Source organism: Centrocercus urophasianus, unplaced genomic scaffold (assembly GCF_019232065.1).
Source record: "Centrocercus urophasianus isolate 14NV4802_14NV808 unplaced genomic scaffold, USGS_Curo_1.0 seq_32, whole genome shotgun sequence".
In the NCBI taxonomy this organism is placed as follows: domain Eukaryota; kingdom Metazoa; phylum Chordata; class Aves; order Galliformes; family Phasianidae; genus Centrocercus; species Centrocercus urophasianus.
In genome coordinates this window covers 95,938-110,150 of record NW_024884889.1, presented here as the reverse complement: position 1 = coordinate 110,150, position 14,213 = coordinate 95,938, and the positions used below count along the sequence as shown (strand labels likewise).

The window sequence follows — 14,213 nt, the reverse complement described above, 5'->3', positions numbered from 1 at the left end:
ACCCTTAAGATCATTTAGTTGCAATCCCCTTACTGTAGACAGAGATGCCTCCCCCCTCGCAGCCCCACACAGCCTGGCCTTGAGTGCTTCCAGGGAGGGGGCATTCACAACCTTACTGGGCAACCTGTTCCAGTGTCTTATCACCCTCACTGTAAAGAATTTTTTCCTAATATCTAGTCCATGTCTACCCTTTTCCAGTTTAAAGCAGCCATTTTGCTTTGTCCTGCCTCTACATGACCTTAAGAAGTGCCAGCCCAGCTTTCCGGTAGGCCTCCTTTGGATTCTGGAGAGCTTCTGTAAGGTCCCCCTGGAGCCTTCTCTTCTCCAGGCTGAGAAGTCCCAGCTCTCTCAACCTGTCTCTGAGACCTTAGATACTGTTGTAGGGGTTGATTAAGTAAAAGCAGTGATAGAAACGTATCTTCTACAAAGTGGGCTGTGAGACATTTAAGCCACTGAAGGTTTTACAAGTATCTATAAAAAGACATTTCTCTCCTGATTGTTCTGCTTAGAAAGGGCTGTCCTGGCTTCAGTGCAAAAGTGCTTGATCCTGTTTTTCAAATTTTTTTAATCTAATGAGTAAGTTTAGTAGATCTCCTATTCCTGCCATTCATAAAGCATGTTGAAAATTCTCAAAAACACTAGATTCCTAATACTTGAGTCACTGAATTATGGTAATAGAATAACAACAACAATAATAACCATAATAATAATTTGGGACTGGCATTCATCTCTGAGAATATATTTGCTTTCGTGACTTAGGTGCTGAAGTTTCATTTTACCTGCCTTTACATTTTACTAGCAAAGCTGTCTGTCTCCTGCCAAGCTGCTTGTTCTGACTCTTCTTATTGTCAGTGGAGATAAAGAAGCACTTCAAGAATGCAATTCAACCAATCACCTTAACATCTTCCTTTGGAAGAGACAAAATGCATCCTATCTGGTTATATCTCACCACTGACTATAAAGGATGTGTAGATGAGTAACTCCTATGCAAACGACCTCACTGTAGATGACTACAGTGAGATGAAATCCAGCCTAGATGACTTGCACTGCTAGTTGGCTAAATACAATAGGACTCCTCTTTGGCTGATGCTGTAGGCGACTGCCAGAACCAATCCTGAAACTGCCCTTACTCGGGTTGAAAGTATTAGGGTGGAAGGCAGGCATTTCTTTTTCTTCCAGTGAGACATAAGAGATTAAACGGGACTGTCTGAAGAGCTACTGATGAGAACGATGGCTAATCATTTCTGAAGGAGATATCCTTAAGTCTGCAGATAAGGTAATTCATAGTGGTGCTAAATTCTCTGCAAAGCAGCAGCTCCAAAATAATGTGAGTTTGTTTTCCAGTGCGTGATTCTGCAGTCTGAGAACTTGTTAGAAAGATACTTTCTAGCTGTCATTTCTGCTTTGTGATGGTAGGTGCTTTTTGGGGATATTTTTTTGTTGTTGTCACAGAAACCTCCATCCTGAAATATCTTCTTATTTGCTGTCTCTCCGCCTTTAACTAGTTCCCCCCTACTCTCTTCACTGCAATAATTTTTTGGAGGGGAAGAATTCAATACATCTTTCACTGTGTGTCTTGTGGTTTGGGTGGTGAATTCTTGGCTACGCACACCATAGTCTGGTCTCGTGTATGACCATGCTTTACAGTTTATCCTGAAAAGTCTTCTCTGTAGTAAGTAATACATATTCCTATTACAGGATCAAATCAAACTTGTCTTGTTAAGTTTTCATCCTTGGCCGAACTGTGTGAAATCCTTCCTGTGTTAAGAGAACGCCTCTTGAAAGCAGGAACAACTTGTTTTCAGCACTCTAAGATAGGTGCAAAGGTATTGTCCTTATGGAGGGAAAATACTGCTGATTGATTTTTCAAACAGTACAGGTTGGAGGACGTTTCTGCATGGCTGGCCAGCCAGCTTGTCTGCTCCTTCTTTCTTATTCCCTTGCATGAAGCATGGTAGTCATTTGATCCCACTGCAAAAAACTAAGGACAAACATTTATCAGTGAATTTCCATTCCAGGAGCAGAAAGGAGAACTTTCTGAACAAATCACAAAGGAATTTTCAGTCTATTACACCAATGAAGAATTGAAAACTGCTCTCTTTTTTTTTTTTTTTTAGTGAGTTTTGCAGTATATACTTTTCTTTATTTACCTGCATCAATATTGAAAGGAATAATAGAAATCAGACAAGAGGTAGTTTAATGACTTGTAAACTATTCTGAAGTGTACGGATATCAATCTCAATTATATCTGGTTTGTATTACTCTTTCCTAAATTTATTTACCAAATAATCTGAAGAACTACAGTCTGAAATTAATAAATACTGGATGATGTCATCCAGTGACAAAAGAACTCTGTAGATTGAATTTATTGAATATCTGAATTTGAATATTTCTGAACTTAAGGGAGGTGTCTGAAAAGAAAACAAATGTCTGCTGGAGATCTTTTTTCAAGCTTGAAAAATTTTAGCACCGATTCACTGTTGCATAAATATCCAATCATGTTTTGCAGTACAGTCTGAGATATAAAATATATTTTTTTCTTCATTAGAGTTTTAAGTTTCCTGTGGCACGACAAAGTGCAAGCTTTATTTATGCAAAGGGCACAGAAGAGCTCAGCCATAATTAGGAGGAGCCACAGCTGAATGAGGCAGCAGTGTGAAACTCCTGGAGGCATGTGTAGTTTTTCACACTATACAACAGAAAGTCAAGGTGTGTAGCAAGCGGGGTCTTATTATGCAAGTCAAGAATTCCTAAGCCATTTGCATGAGAAATCAGTATCGTTTATATTTTTAGAAACAAATCCATACGAATTTAATCTCCTCATCTATCAGCTCCTGTTTCCTTTGTCAAGAGGGCTTGGCAGGCAAACCAGGAGCAAATTGATTTACACATGACCTACTTTATGTGGTGAGCTATATAAACAGTCTGCTCTGAAATTTTGGAGAAGCCATTTAAAACACTTCAGAAGGCACTCACAAATGAACACAAAGTCAGCAGAGGGACGAAAGCATCTTTCATAGAAGGAAGGCAGCAATTGAGACAACTCCAGTCGGAGGCGCCTGATGTCCAAGGCAATTAGCTGTGCTGGGGCAAGAGCAGTCGCACAGCAGGGCGCAGTGTCACTTCGTCAGTGCAGTGTTTTGTTCAGAGTTCCACTCAATGCAACTCGTGGCAGTGTGTGATCATAAAATGGATGCTGAGTTGGACGACAACAGGGATTCATAAATAGCAACACACGCAAATGTGTAGAAGCTGGGCCTGGAGTTATGCTGGCATTATAGCCAGTGGGAATTCCAGCTGAGCTCCCTTCCTTCACAGCTCAGCTGGGCATGTCTGCTCCTTGGCTACACGTAAATGCCAATTATAAGCTTCTTTTTCAGAAATGGGGAAAGCCTCTGCAACGTAACTAGCGGCAGTGCATAGTTTCCTTACTGCTAGTAAAAAAAACAGGCAGTGTAAATCAAGGGAAACTTGCACGGGAAAAAAGAAAGGCATCAGTTCCTCAGAACGAAGACTTTGGAAAACAAGAAGAGCAGGACTGATGACAGTGTACACATCAAACCTCTTCAGCTTTTTGGGCCATCGCTGACAAGCTAGCAAGGCAAAGTAAATCCTTTTCCCTCCAGGATAGTCCTTGAACAAAAAACCAAAAGAGTTCCACAGTGCAATTAATTGAGCTCAAAGGATCTTTATTCTGCAATCTTCCTCAATAACAGCACCCTTGTATGGTTATAAGCTGCAGGGACCAAGAGGAGAGGGCAGCGGCATCCTGACACGCTGCCACAGCAGCCAGTCAGCCTAAGGGCAGCATGACACGCTGACTCCATGTTAGCTTCCCCAGCATGCTATGATCAGCTGAGCTCATGCCTCTCTGTGTGAGATCCGGACAGTGTCCAAACAGGCTGTGCTCGGCCTTGTTTTAAGTCTCAAAGCCAAATTGCAGCAAGAAAACTAGCTAAAGCTTCCACTCTTGACGGAGGTCTCTGCAACTTCTGCTGGACTCCAGGGCAACACTGGTCTCAGTGTATTTTAATGCACGAACATGCAAATGTTTTGAAATTGGCCGATAGGTAACTTGTTATGTTGGTGCTTCCGTAGAGTCTGTTTAAGCCAAAAGACTGTCTTTATTTGATTAGCCCTTGAGATTAGGGCTAATTAGCGGGGTTTTAATGGATGATTGGATCATGCTATAACATCCTGACTATGATGGAATTTTTATTCACACAGATTCTACATATCTGTGCTCTGATAATACTGAATTGCCTCCAGGTTTCTAGAGAACAGTGGAAAATATTGTGGTCTTATCTGACATTTGGAGATAATGTGGAAATTCTTAAAAAATTGCAGTAGCAGCTTGAACAAAAGAGTTACAACAACAGTCAGCTTAAAACCTAAAGCTAGCACTGCAGGTTTAAGCACTTCAGTCCATCTTCATCAGCTCCACACACATCACAACACTTCTTTTATGCTTCCTGGAGCCCACTGATGCAGTTGCATGGTTGGTGTGCAGAGATGTCAGTGAGGACCACCTGGATGCTCGGGTGCACACACTTTTAATGTTGACAAAGGACAACATTCAACTATTCTAATTTTTATTTATTTTTTTAGCAGAATTCTTGTGCTCTTTTACCACCTTCTTTTTGTACTTAATAGCGCTTTGCCAGTTTTAACACTGCAAGAATAAAATAAAATAATTACGGTGAACATTTGTAAGGGTTTTAAATGGCTCCAGGCTTTCACCTCTCGTTTTCCTGTTATTTCTGCAAACGACCCCGGTAAAATGATACAGACACTGCCTGGCAATCTAATACAAAGCACCTTGATGGATCCCAGCAAGCAACAGCGCGTTTCCTGCAGTGAAGGCACACTAGGGGGACTAGTTGTCTGCGGTGGAAGAGCGCTGCTGCTAGCAGGCAGCGGGACCATCCCAAAAGCCTGCAATTAAATCATACGGGAAAACAAAACAAACCACCAACCCTGTATTTTTGTTTGTAGATTTTTTTTTATTTTTTTTTATTTTTTTTTGGCGGAGAGCATTTTTAGAAACGAGTTATTGCATGAGTTTCGTCTTTTAACTGAACGGCATTTGGGATCGCCTTACACATCAGCCTCCTCGCTTCCCCCGCCGGTGGCGAGTCGCACGGCCGCCGAAGGGGAGCCCAGCAGGAGCACAGCCCGCACACCCGGGGCGCGGAGCCGGCGGCGGCAGCAGCGCCTGGCTCGGCAAGGCTTCGGGTGCCGGCTTCTCCGCGCTCACAGCCCAACTTCAACTGCGGCTTTTTTTCTTTCTTTCTTTCTTTTTTTTTTTTTTCTTCGAGGCAACTTCAGACTTGCTGAGAGGAGCTTACTTTCGCCGAGGTGTTTTTAATGCAGTTTTTATAGCTTTCTTCTCTTTTTATCTGTAATGAGATGTGTTGCGGTGCGTTTCACAGGGCTAACCACCGCGCCGGCCGCAGCTTTGTTATTCAGATCGCCGCTCTCTCACAGAGCCTTCCTCGCGCCTCTGAGCGCTCCCCCACGCCCCAAAACAGACCTAAAAGCGACTCAAGTTGGTTTAGGAAAGGCGAGCTGCGCTTCTTTCCCGTCTTCTTCACCCCGGCCCCCCACCTCAGCGCACGGCCGCCGCCAGCGCCCGTCCCACCGCGCCGCCGCATTCCCCTTCGGCCGCTCCCTCCCTGCCGACTACAGCTCCCAGCAGCCCCTGGAAACGCGTGGCCGCCCCGCCCGGCCCTCGTTGTGAGAGAGGCTCCGGCCGAGTTTCGGGGCAGCCGCCGCTCGGGACGCCCGGGGGCGGGCGGAGCGGGGAGGTGCCGGCAGCGCTGAGGGGTGGGGGCCGCGAGGAGCGGGACGGATCCCTCCGGGACGGAGAAGAGGCGGCCCCGCGGCGGGGCACGGGCGAGAGGCGGTGGCTCCCGCCCCGCCGAAGGAGGCGGCAGAGGGGCCGTTCCCCCCTCCTCCCGGCGCAGGGGGAGGAGAAGGAGAAGGAAGGCAGCGTCCCGCCAGGCAGCGGGGCCGAGGGGCGGGAGGGTCCTGAGGTGCGGGGCGGTGCCAGCCAGGCGGAGCGACGGCCGCAGCCTGCCCCGGGACGCCGGAGCTCGAGTTGCGGCGGAGGGGCGGCGGCCGCCCCAATCGGCTCTCCCGATGCGTGTGTGAGACGGCGGCTGCGGGAGGAGAAGGAGGAGGAGGAGAAGGAGGAGGAAGGGGAGCCTCCCGCCCCGGCCCCGCTCGCCCTCCGCTCCGGCCGCTCGTTGTGCGTGAGACACAGACACACACAGCCCGCGCCCATCCCTCCTCCCGCCCCTTCCCTCGCCCCTCAGCCCCAGGAGGCCGAAGCGGGCGCGGTGCTGCCACCGCGTCTCGGGGCTCCCTCGGCCCGGCCCGGCCGCCGCTGCCGGAGGAGCAGGAGCAGGAGAAGGAGGAGGAGGACGAGGACGAGGCGGGCGGCCCAGCCATGAGCGGCGGGGAGGTGGTCTGCTCGGGCTGGCTCCGAAAGTCCCCACCGGAGAAGAAGTTGAAGCGCTACGTGAGTGTCCCCTCTCCCTCGCGGCTCTCCCGCTCCCCCCGCCCGGCCCGGCCTCCGCCGCGCGGTTCCTCCCGCCGGGCCCGGACGGTGCGCCCTCCGCCCGGCAGCGTCCCGCCGCCGCCTTCCCGACCCCGCTTTCCTTTTCTTCTTTCTTTCTTTATCATTATTATTATTTTTCTCTCGGGTGTTTCTGCTTCGCTTCGATCGCTTTTCCGAGAGAATCGGGAGCGAGAGGGGGGCGGAGTTTTTTCCCCTTCTTCCCTTTGGATCCGAGCTCCGTGTAGATGTATTTTAAACGTAAACACTCGCCGGCCACCGCCGCCGGTGCGGCTCGGGGACCGAGGCTGTTCGAGGAGCGGCGGAATGTCGCTCTCGGCCATGGGTGCCGCCGCCGGGATGCCCTGCGCGGAGCCCTCCCCGCCGCCGGGAGCCTTTGCCCTTGGGAGCGGAGCTCTGTAGATCGGGAGGGGGAGAACCGAAGGGGGGGGGGGGGGGGGGGGAAGGAGATTGCACGAAGCGTGTGCCTTTTTTTCTTTTCCTGTCTGCCCGCCGTTGCTCAGAAGTGAATGTTTGAGAGGAGCTGACATTTAAGTTCGCAGGAAAATGGAGCGTTTGTGCTGAGAGGGCAGATTCGGTGACAGGGCAGCGGCCAGGCTGGGGCACGGGGTGCTGCCGGGCCGCTGTCGGGTCACGTAGGAGGTGCGGGTGATGCCAGGAGCCTCTGAGCCGAGCCCTTTCCCATTGGCACCGGCACAGCTCCACGGGATCTGTGTAATTGGTACGAAATGTTGGTTTTGTTTTTCTTTTTCCTTCTCTCTCTTTAAAAAAAATTTTTTTTTAATTGTTGTTTTCCTAAAGCCTGTTAGGTGTGATTGAAATTGAAACGGCCCTTTGCGATTTTCACTATTTTTGAAACAAGCTAAACACTGATCTGAGGATTCATGAGCGTGGAACCAAGTGTAACCACGCTGTTTTGCATCTGTTAGTGATTAACGATCGCTTCTTGAAAAAGAACTGTTGCTTTTGTGGACGGTTTTTTATATTCCAGGGAATTGGCGAAAAGGGACTCTTCAACACAGAGGAATAGTCCATTCACAGGTTCCCAATGGCAAAAATCCCACTAATCCAGAGGATGCAGGATCAGATCTGCAGACCGTGACCTGATGGGACATGGGAGGGTTGTGCTTCCCTGGTGGATTGGACTTGGGCTGCATTTTTGCCTCGTCCTCTGTGTGTGTGTGTGTGTGTGTGTGTGTGTGCGCGTGTGCTCAGTGGATGCTGCTGTACCACTCTGTAGCAGTTGGGAAAACTCCATTTTGCTCAAGCTTGAGTTAATTTCCCACTCAAGCTCCAAATAATGTACAGTCTCATTAATTATGGAAGAAAGTGTAAGCAAGTTTGCTGTCCAAAAATGATACCATAAATGAATTCCTGAAGACATTAGCTTTTTTCCCACGTAACTGTCCTTTCAATGTATTTCTCTTTCCATATTAGAATAACATCAGAACCTTTGAGGGAAAAACTGACTATACTTTTCGTCAAGTGGCACTCTGTCCTCACAAAGTAATTTATTTTCATTTGAAACAGGGATCTGCTTTTTGAGGATGCAGTGTATGAGTTGAGTGAGCATATGGCAGGCTCACATCAGCAGGACTTGATTTAGCATCTGGATGCACTGGAGGCTCGAAGGTCATAAGTTGCACATCGTTGCCAACTGATTTCTGCTTGTACACTCCTGTATAAGAGAAAGCCGGATTTGAAGTTGGTTGCCTGTGGTGCCTGATTAGTTGTAGGCTAAAGGTTCATTTTAAAGGTGTAAAAGTAATACCCATCTTTAAGCAAAACTGAGGTTGATAAATGTGAGCGAATTTTAAGTGAGAGTGCTTTGGCTCCTGCTCTTTGTAATTCTATGCTTGTGCTGGGACACAGAAAAGCTGTATTTTTTGGAAGCCGTATTTTATCCTGCTGATGTTTCAAGAGGCTGTACCAGAAGAAAAGATGGGAAAGTGATTTCAATAGGAAACTGTTCCTCTGCAACACATACTTTTCACATGTATATATGGAAAATTGTAACTTCACGCCCTATTAGTTTTAGCATGCGAGTGTTGGGGCAAATCCAGGTTACCATCTGTGAAGGGAGATAAAAAGTCTGAAATTTCAGTTAAATATGGCTTTGGTTCTTAGGAAGGGTGAAAAGGAGCACTTTGAAGCTAGTGCACAGACATATGTTTTGCAGGGACTGCAGTTTTTAGTTTGAAATAGTTGGATGCAGTATTAAAGCTTGTGATCATTTGAAGGCTAAAAAAAGAAAGGAAACGATCCTGCAGGTGGAAAAATCAGATTTACTCGGATGTATGACTTAATGCCATGCGTATCTTTCCCCCTCTTAAAAGGGGTCCTATTTTAATGTCACGTTTGTGAGTTCTGGGTACAGCAGTAACTTTCCAATAACCGTTGGCACCTGTTGTTGGCTCCCTGGAGCTGATGTGCACAGCAGTTCATTTGCTGGAACAGGCTGGTGGTTGTCAGCTGCAGATTTGGGGGGGAAATAAAAGTAACTTGTGGTGTCAGCTGCAGCTCTGAGATCAAGATGCAGTTTTAGGAGAAAGGAAGGGAGAGGGAAGCGGGGCTATATTCTGCACAAGTCTCTGCAGCCTGGGCAGTGTCTGTGTGAGTTGCACTGAAGAACTTGTTTCTGCGCAAGGATACAGACCACTAAGTTTGGTGACTTCTGTTATGTCCTGCATTGTTTCCTTTCCTGACTTCGTCTGCTGCCTTCAGTTCTGGGAACTTCTTGACCAGCTGTCACCAATTTGCACTTTTACTGTTCTGGTTCTCTTATTTTTAAAGATTAATTGGAAATCCCTTTTTTCCCCAGTCGGTGATAGCAAACCGTGGTTTCACAGGTCTGTTACATTGCAGGTCTGCTGTCTGTGTGCTCATTCAAGTAACTCATTCTTTGTGGCAACAGCATATAGAGTCTGCCATTTTGTTAGGAAGCCACCAGATACTTCAACACAGCTGCTCTTGGTGAAGTTATGGAGAAAAACTGCAGTGAATGTTAGTGAGTCTTCTAAATTCTCTCATAGGGCTGCTTTGCTTTCGTTTGGGTGGTGCCTGAGGCTCAGCAGGGTAACTGGATATGCTTCAAATCAAGGTTTTAGTGTTGGTGCTTCATTTGTACAATTGATTTGTAGAGTCTAGTGATGTGACGAGCAGGTGGTTCTGTGGTTTTCTTGTTATTTTTTAAAATGAATGTGGTAGAGCTGAAGCTGAACTTCTTTTTGCACTGGTTTGTATTTCTAAGTGAAAATATAATAATTCTTGATATTTTAACATGTTCTACTTAGACTGGAATGAAAGGTAAAATTTCATCAGAACCATCTCACAGACTATATTGGAGGAAGAAAAAGCACTTCTTTGGGTTAGCTGGTAACCAAAAATGCGTTCGGCTATTTGACTTTATTATTATTAATCCCATTTTTAATTATTTAAAAATGAAGAGAGAAGAAGTGAGAAGTAAACTTGATTTCCCCAAGGCGATCAGGGAGTATGGGTGTATTTCAGATGAGGCTGCATGGCATTCTACTTTTCATTCCAGTGGTCGTACTTACAGGCAGCAACCAAAAAAGGGACAGACGACTGAAGTAGCCACTGATGTTGTAAAGCCTTGTCTTAAACCAGTATGAGTATGGCAGTATTAAAAACTGAATATTTCGCTCTGGTCTTGTTTGGCTGTTACTCTTTGGCACTAATCATGTGGGTAGCTCCTCTGTCTTGGGTAATACTTAAATGTGCTAAGAGATGTAATGGCGTTAAGAAATGTTTTATTCAGCAGAACATTTGTAATCTGGTAGAAGCTGCAGTGCATGACAAAAGCCCTTTTTCTGGAAGGCACCTGTTTGCGTTCAAAACCTCTTGTGATCTTGTGTCAGTATAGTGAGCAAATCTAAGGAGCCAGTCAATTTACGCACAATCATTAAAAAAAAAACCAAAACCCAACAACAACACAACAAGATGAGCTGGTTTGACATCACAGTGCTGTCCCTGTAAAAGTGGGTGGGAAGAATCAAGGCAGATGGCTGTAACCAGGTAATGTGATGTGCCAACTTAGTATTCTCAACTTGGTTGTGCTTCACTCCTCTAGGAGTTACTGACGTTTTGCAGGAGTAAAGTGTAGAAGGGTTATGTTCTGAAAGGAAGCCTGTTCCTTCCTTTCTTCTACGCACTGCACAGGAACAGTATCGTGACATTTGATATTTTAAGACATCAGTTGGTAAACCCTAAACCACAAATTGGAAAGCAGAAGTAAACCGAGCGTTTGTTTTGCTAATAGAAGCAGGTTGTGTGTGCTGATGGAAGATGCTAAAACCATTTTGGGTTTAACTTTAGGGGTATACTGACCTTTGCAGGCTTATACTTTGGGTGAAAACCTCGCTTTTGCAGCGTGGAACTCCATGTGCAAGCGTTTATCATTTCTACATGTTCTAAGAAAGACAAGTTACTCTGATTTTCATAGAATGTGTTGTACTGATATACACCGTGCTTTTTGTTTCCAGCTTCTTGTGATGCTGCATAGCAGCTGATATTCTACATATGCATAAAATCTTGCTGAACGCTGTTGAGCGCTGAGTTTAAGGCATTCATGCTTTCAAATCAAAGGAAATAATGAAATACTCCAATTTTAATTTGCAGTTAAGCACAGATAACCTTATTTTTTTGTGTTTTAGTCAATTGTAAGCTCAAACGTGAGGGAAAGCATCTATGTAAAATAAAGGTGAATTGAGTGCCTTGAGGAAAGGAATGTTTTTATTGGCCAGTTTGGCTCTAAAAGGTCTAGACCCTAATTGTCAATTTTGGAGCCCTCTGGAAGTGCTTTACTACTCCCAAATACATGTACAGAAGTGTTATTTTTGGTTGACGAGGACACCATCATCAGGTGGGTTGCAACCCTTTGGTTTTCATTCTTTGTTGGTACTGAACTGTCCCGTGTTTAGAAAGAAGAGAATGTTAGAAAATCATTTCCAGCATCCTTTAAAAAAAATCTTAAAATCTTGGAATGATTGCTCACGTGCTTCTGGGATGTGATGTTAGTTTTTGTTGCTTGTTTCTTTCAGTTGCCTTTTTTTTTGGCATGACTTGTGGATCAATGGCTTAGAATCAAATGTAGTCTTGTAGATCTTTAGGACAATTCATTTCTCGTTCGATTTGGGCTTCTGGCTTTGAATGGAGTCTTGGTTTAGAAGTGGAAGGAGCATCAATGATTGAAGATGTAGTTTCAAGGAAGAGTAATTTCATTTACTGTAGGGGACTCTGGTTTGGATATGTAATGTTTATTTAGTTTTGCTATTAGGTTCTTCTAGTCCAAAAAACAGACTTCACCAGATCGTACTGGGTGAAGTATTTTCTTAAATCAAGAAGAGAAGTACAGCTGATGGGATGCAGGTTTTGTTTTTGCACAGAGCCGGTGAAACAAAGATACACAACCTTACCTTTCATCCGAACTTCTTCTGTAGTATTGCAATGACAAACGTCTGGAGACTTTTTTTTAAACTGACCTTAAAATTTTCCACGCTTCAGTGACTAATCATTTTATTGCCAATAGAAGCAATTTAATCTGTTGCAATTTAATTGCAGTATTTCACTAGGAGGGGAAGACCTTATGTCATGCAAATTACTTGAGCGAGGCAGACAGAAAGATCAGACAAAAAGGGATCATCTTGTTAAGGCAGGTATGTTGTAGACAGGTGAATATTGTTGGTTCATTGTTATTTGCTCTTATTCTAGGGACTCTAGTGTGAAGTGGGATTCACATATGTAAAAGCTACGTGCTTTTAAGGCAGTACTACATTTCTCTTTTTGGGGGGTTGGGGAGCAGGAAAAAAGTTATGCCGTCTCCAGAGCAAAAGGAGAGGACTGCTTATTTGCAATTCCTTCTTTGTCAGTTCTTTAAGAAGCTGTTGTAGGGGTTTGGGTCTTTTTTATTTCCCTGCATTATTTACTTTAGAAAGTATTTGTATGCATACAAATAACATTAGGTTTATGGTAGTTGTATTTTCCGATGGCTTCTAAGAAAGTCTTGGTTTTGTATTTGTGTTTGGTCTTGCTTCCAGCTGTTAACAGGAGGTTTTGTTGTTTTTTTTTTTTTTTTTTTTTTTTTTTTTGGAACATGCCACTTCACTTTCAGTTGTAAAAATAATCTTACATTGTAGGTGTTCAACTGTCTTAGCAATATCCACGAGGGAAATACACATATGGTGACTTTCACTGAGATAAAAGGGACTGATCTGACTGCTTAACTCCCTCTTTGTAACCAAAATAATTCTCTGTGTTCTGGCTGGGATGAAGTTCGCTTCCCCGGAGCTGCCCATATGATATTGTGCTCAGCACCTGTAGCTACAACAAAGCTGATAGCACACTGATGTTCTCACTGTTGCTGAGCTGTGCTGGCGTCTCAGTAGGGTTCTCTCTGAAGCCAGGAGGCTGGGGTAGGCAAGAGTTGTGGCGGGGGCATAGCCAGGACAACTGACCTAAACCCACCAGAGGGTTATTGCACACCATACAATGACATATTTTGGGAGGGAGGGGAGGGCTTGCACTGAGAACTCTGTACTCACGATCAGCTGCTATGCTGTTTGAAATCTTGCTTTCCAATTCATGTCTGAAGGTCACTTGCTTCTTTGCAGCCTTTGCTTGTTGCTTGTTGCAATTAAATTGATCTCGACCCTTGAGCCTTTATTTTCCCCATCACATTTTCTTCCTGCCATCTTCAGTTGAGGAGGAGGAGTGAGAGAGCAATGTGGTGAAGACTGTCCGCGTGAACCCACCACACTTCAAGGCAACATGCCTTGAGGAGGAGGTGCTACTGCTGGGATGCCCTGCTAAGTTAGTTTAGCAGTCTGCCACTTATGTGCAGCTTATGTGTTCACACTGCATCAAGAACTTAAAAGGGTTTTGCTAGTATGGCACTTGATTGGCAAAATCATTTTAAAAAAAGATTCATTTCTGGGGGGCTGTGCTTTACGCTTCATGGAAATTCTTGAAGAACAAACTTTGTCTTCTCTCCTTTTTGTAAAGGAGCTCATTTTTTGTCGTCTCCCAAACACTGGCAAGCTTGAAATAGAAATCTTGGCGTCAGGATGTTTGCAGAGGAGGCCATGTGGCTTTCTGCAGGTAGAGGTGGGTGGGAATGGTGGTAGGTTATAGGGATGACCTTGTGTAGCAGGACAGGAGCTATCTTTCTCTTTGCCTGTTCTGGACTCTTGAGTTTTCCAGCAGGCTAGATGATCACATGATGGTTGTTCTGCTCTTTTATAAGTGAAAACAACAACAGATAAAGCCTTTGTGGCAATGGAGATAGTGGCTGTCACAGACTAAATCTGCTTCCCCACCCACTTTCCAGCACAGCCAGCCTTGGGGCAGGGTGATGGCAGATCTGCTGCCTGTCTTCCTTCAGGGTAAGTCTGTCTCCACCCCAAAAGGAATGCGATGCGTTTCAGTGGTGCGGCAGGCACGTTTCTCTCCACTGGGGTTACAGCTGCTTTTGGCTTTTCAGTATTTTGGCCTCAAAAGAAAAGGGAAAAGAAAAACAACAAAAAAATAGACAGACTTCAGTTTATTTTTCTGTGTTGTCTCGGGCTTGGGATTCAGAAGCAAAATAAACCTTGTGTAGGTGTTTATTGCTGACAGG

General features: G+C 45.2%; 1 protein-coding gene across 3 annotated transcripts in view; it reads left to right on the top strand.

Moving 5' to 3' along the window:
• Positions 1 to 6,379: 6,379 nt before the first annotated feature.
• The window catches only part of GAB1 (GRB2 associated binding protein 1), a 102,709-nt gene continuing 94,875 nt past the window's right edge, over positions 6,380 to 14,213 (top strand). Inside the window, exon 1 of one of the 3 annotated variants that reach the window (XM_042829687.1) lies at positions 6,380 to 6,523. In XM_042829687.1, coding sequence (XP_042685621.1) covers positions 6,452 to 6,523 — 72 coding nt within the window. In that variant the 5' untranslated portion in view covers positions 6,380 to 6,451. The remainder of the gene's footprint in view (positions 6,524 to 14,213) is intronic. The other 2 variants (XM_042829685.1, XM_042829686.1) reach the window with 2 other exon arrangements.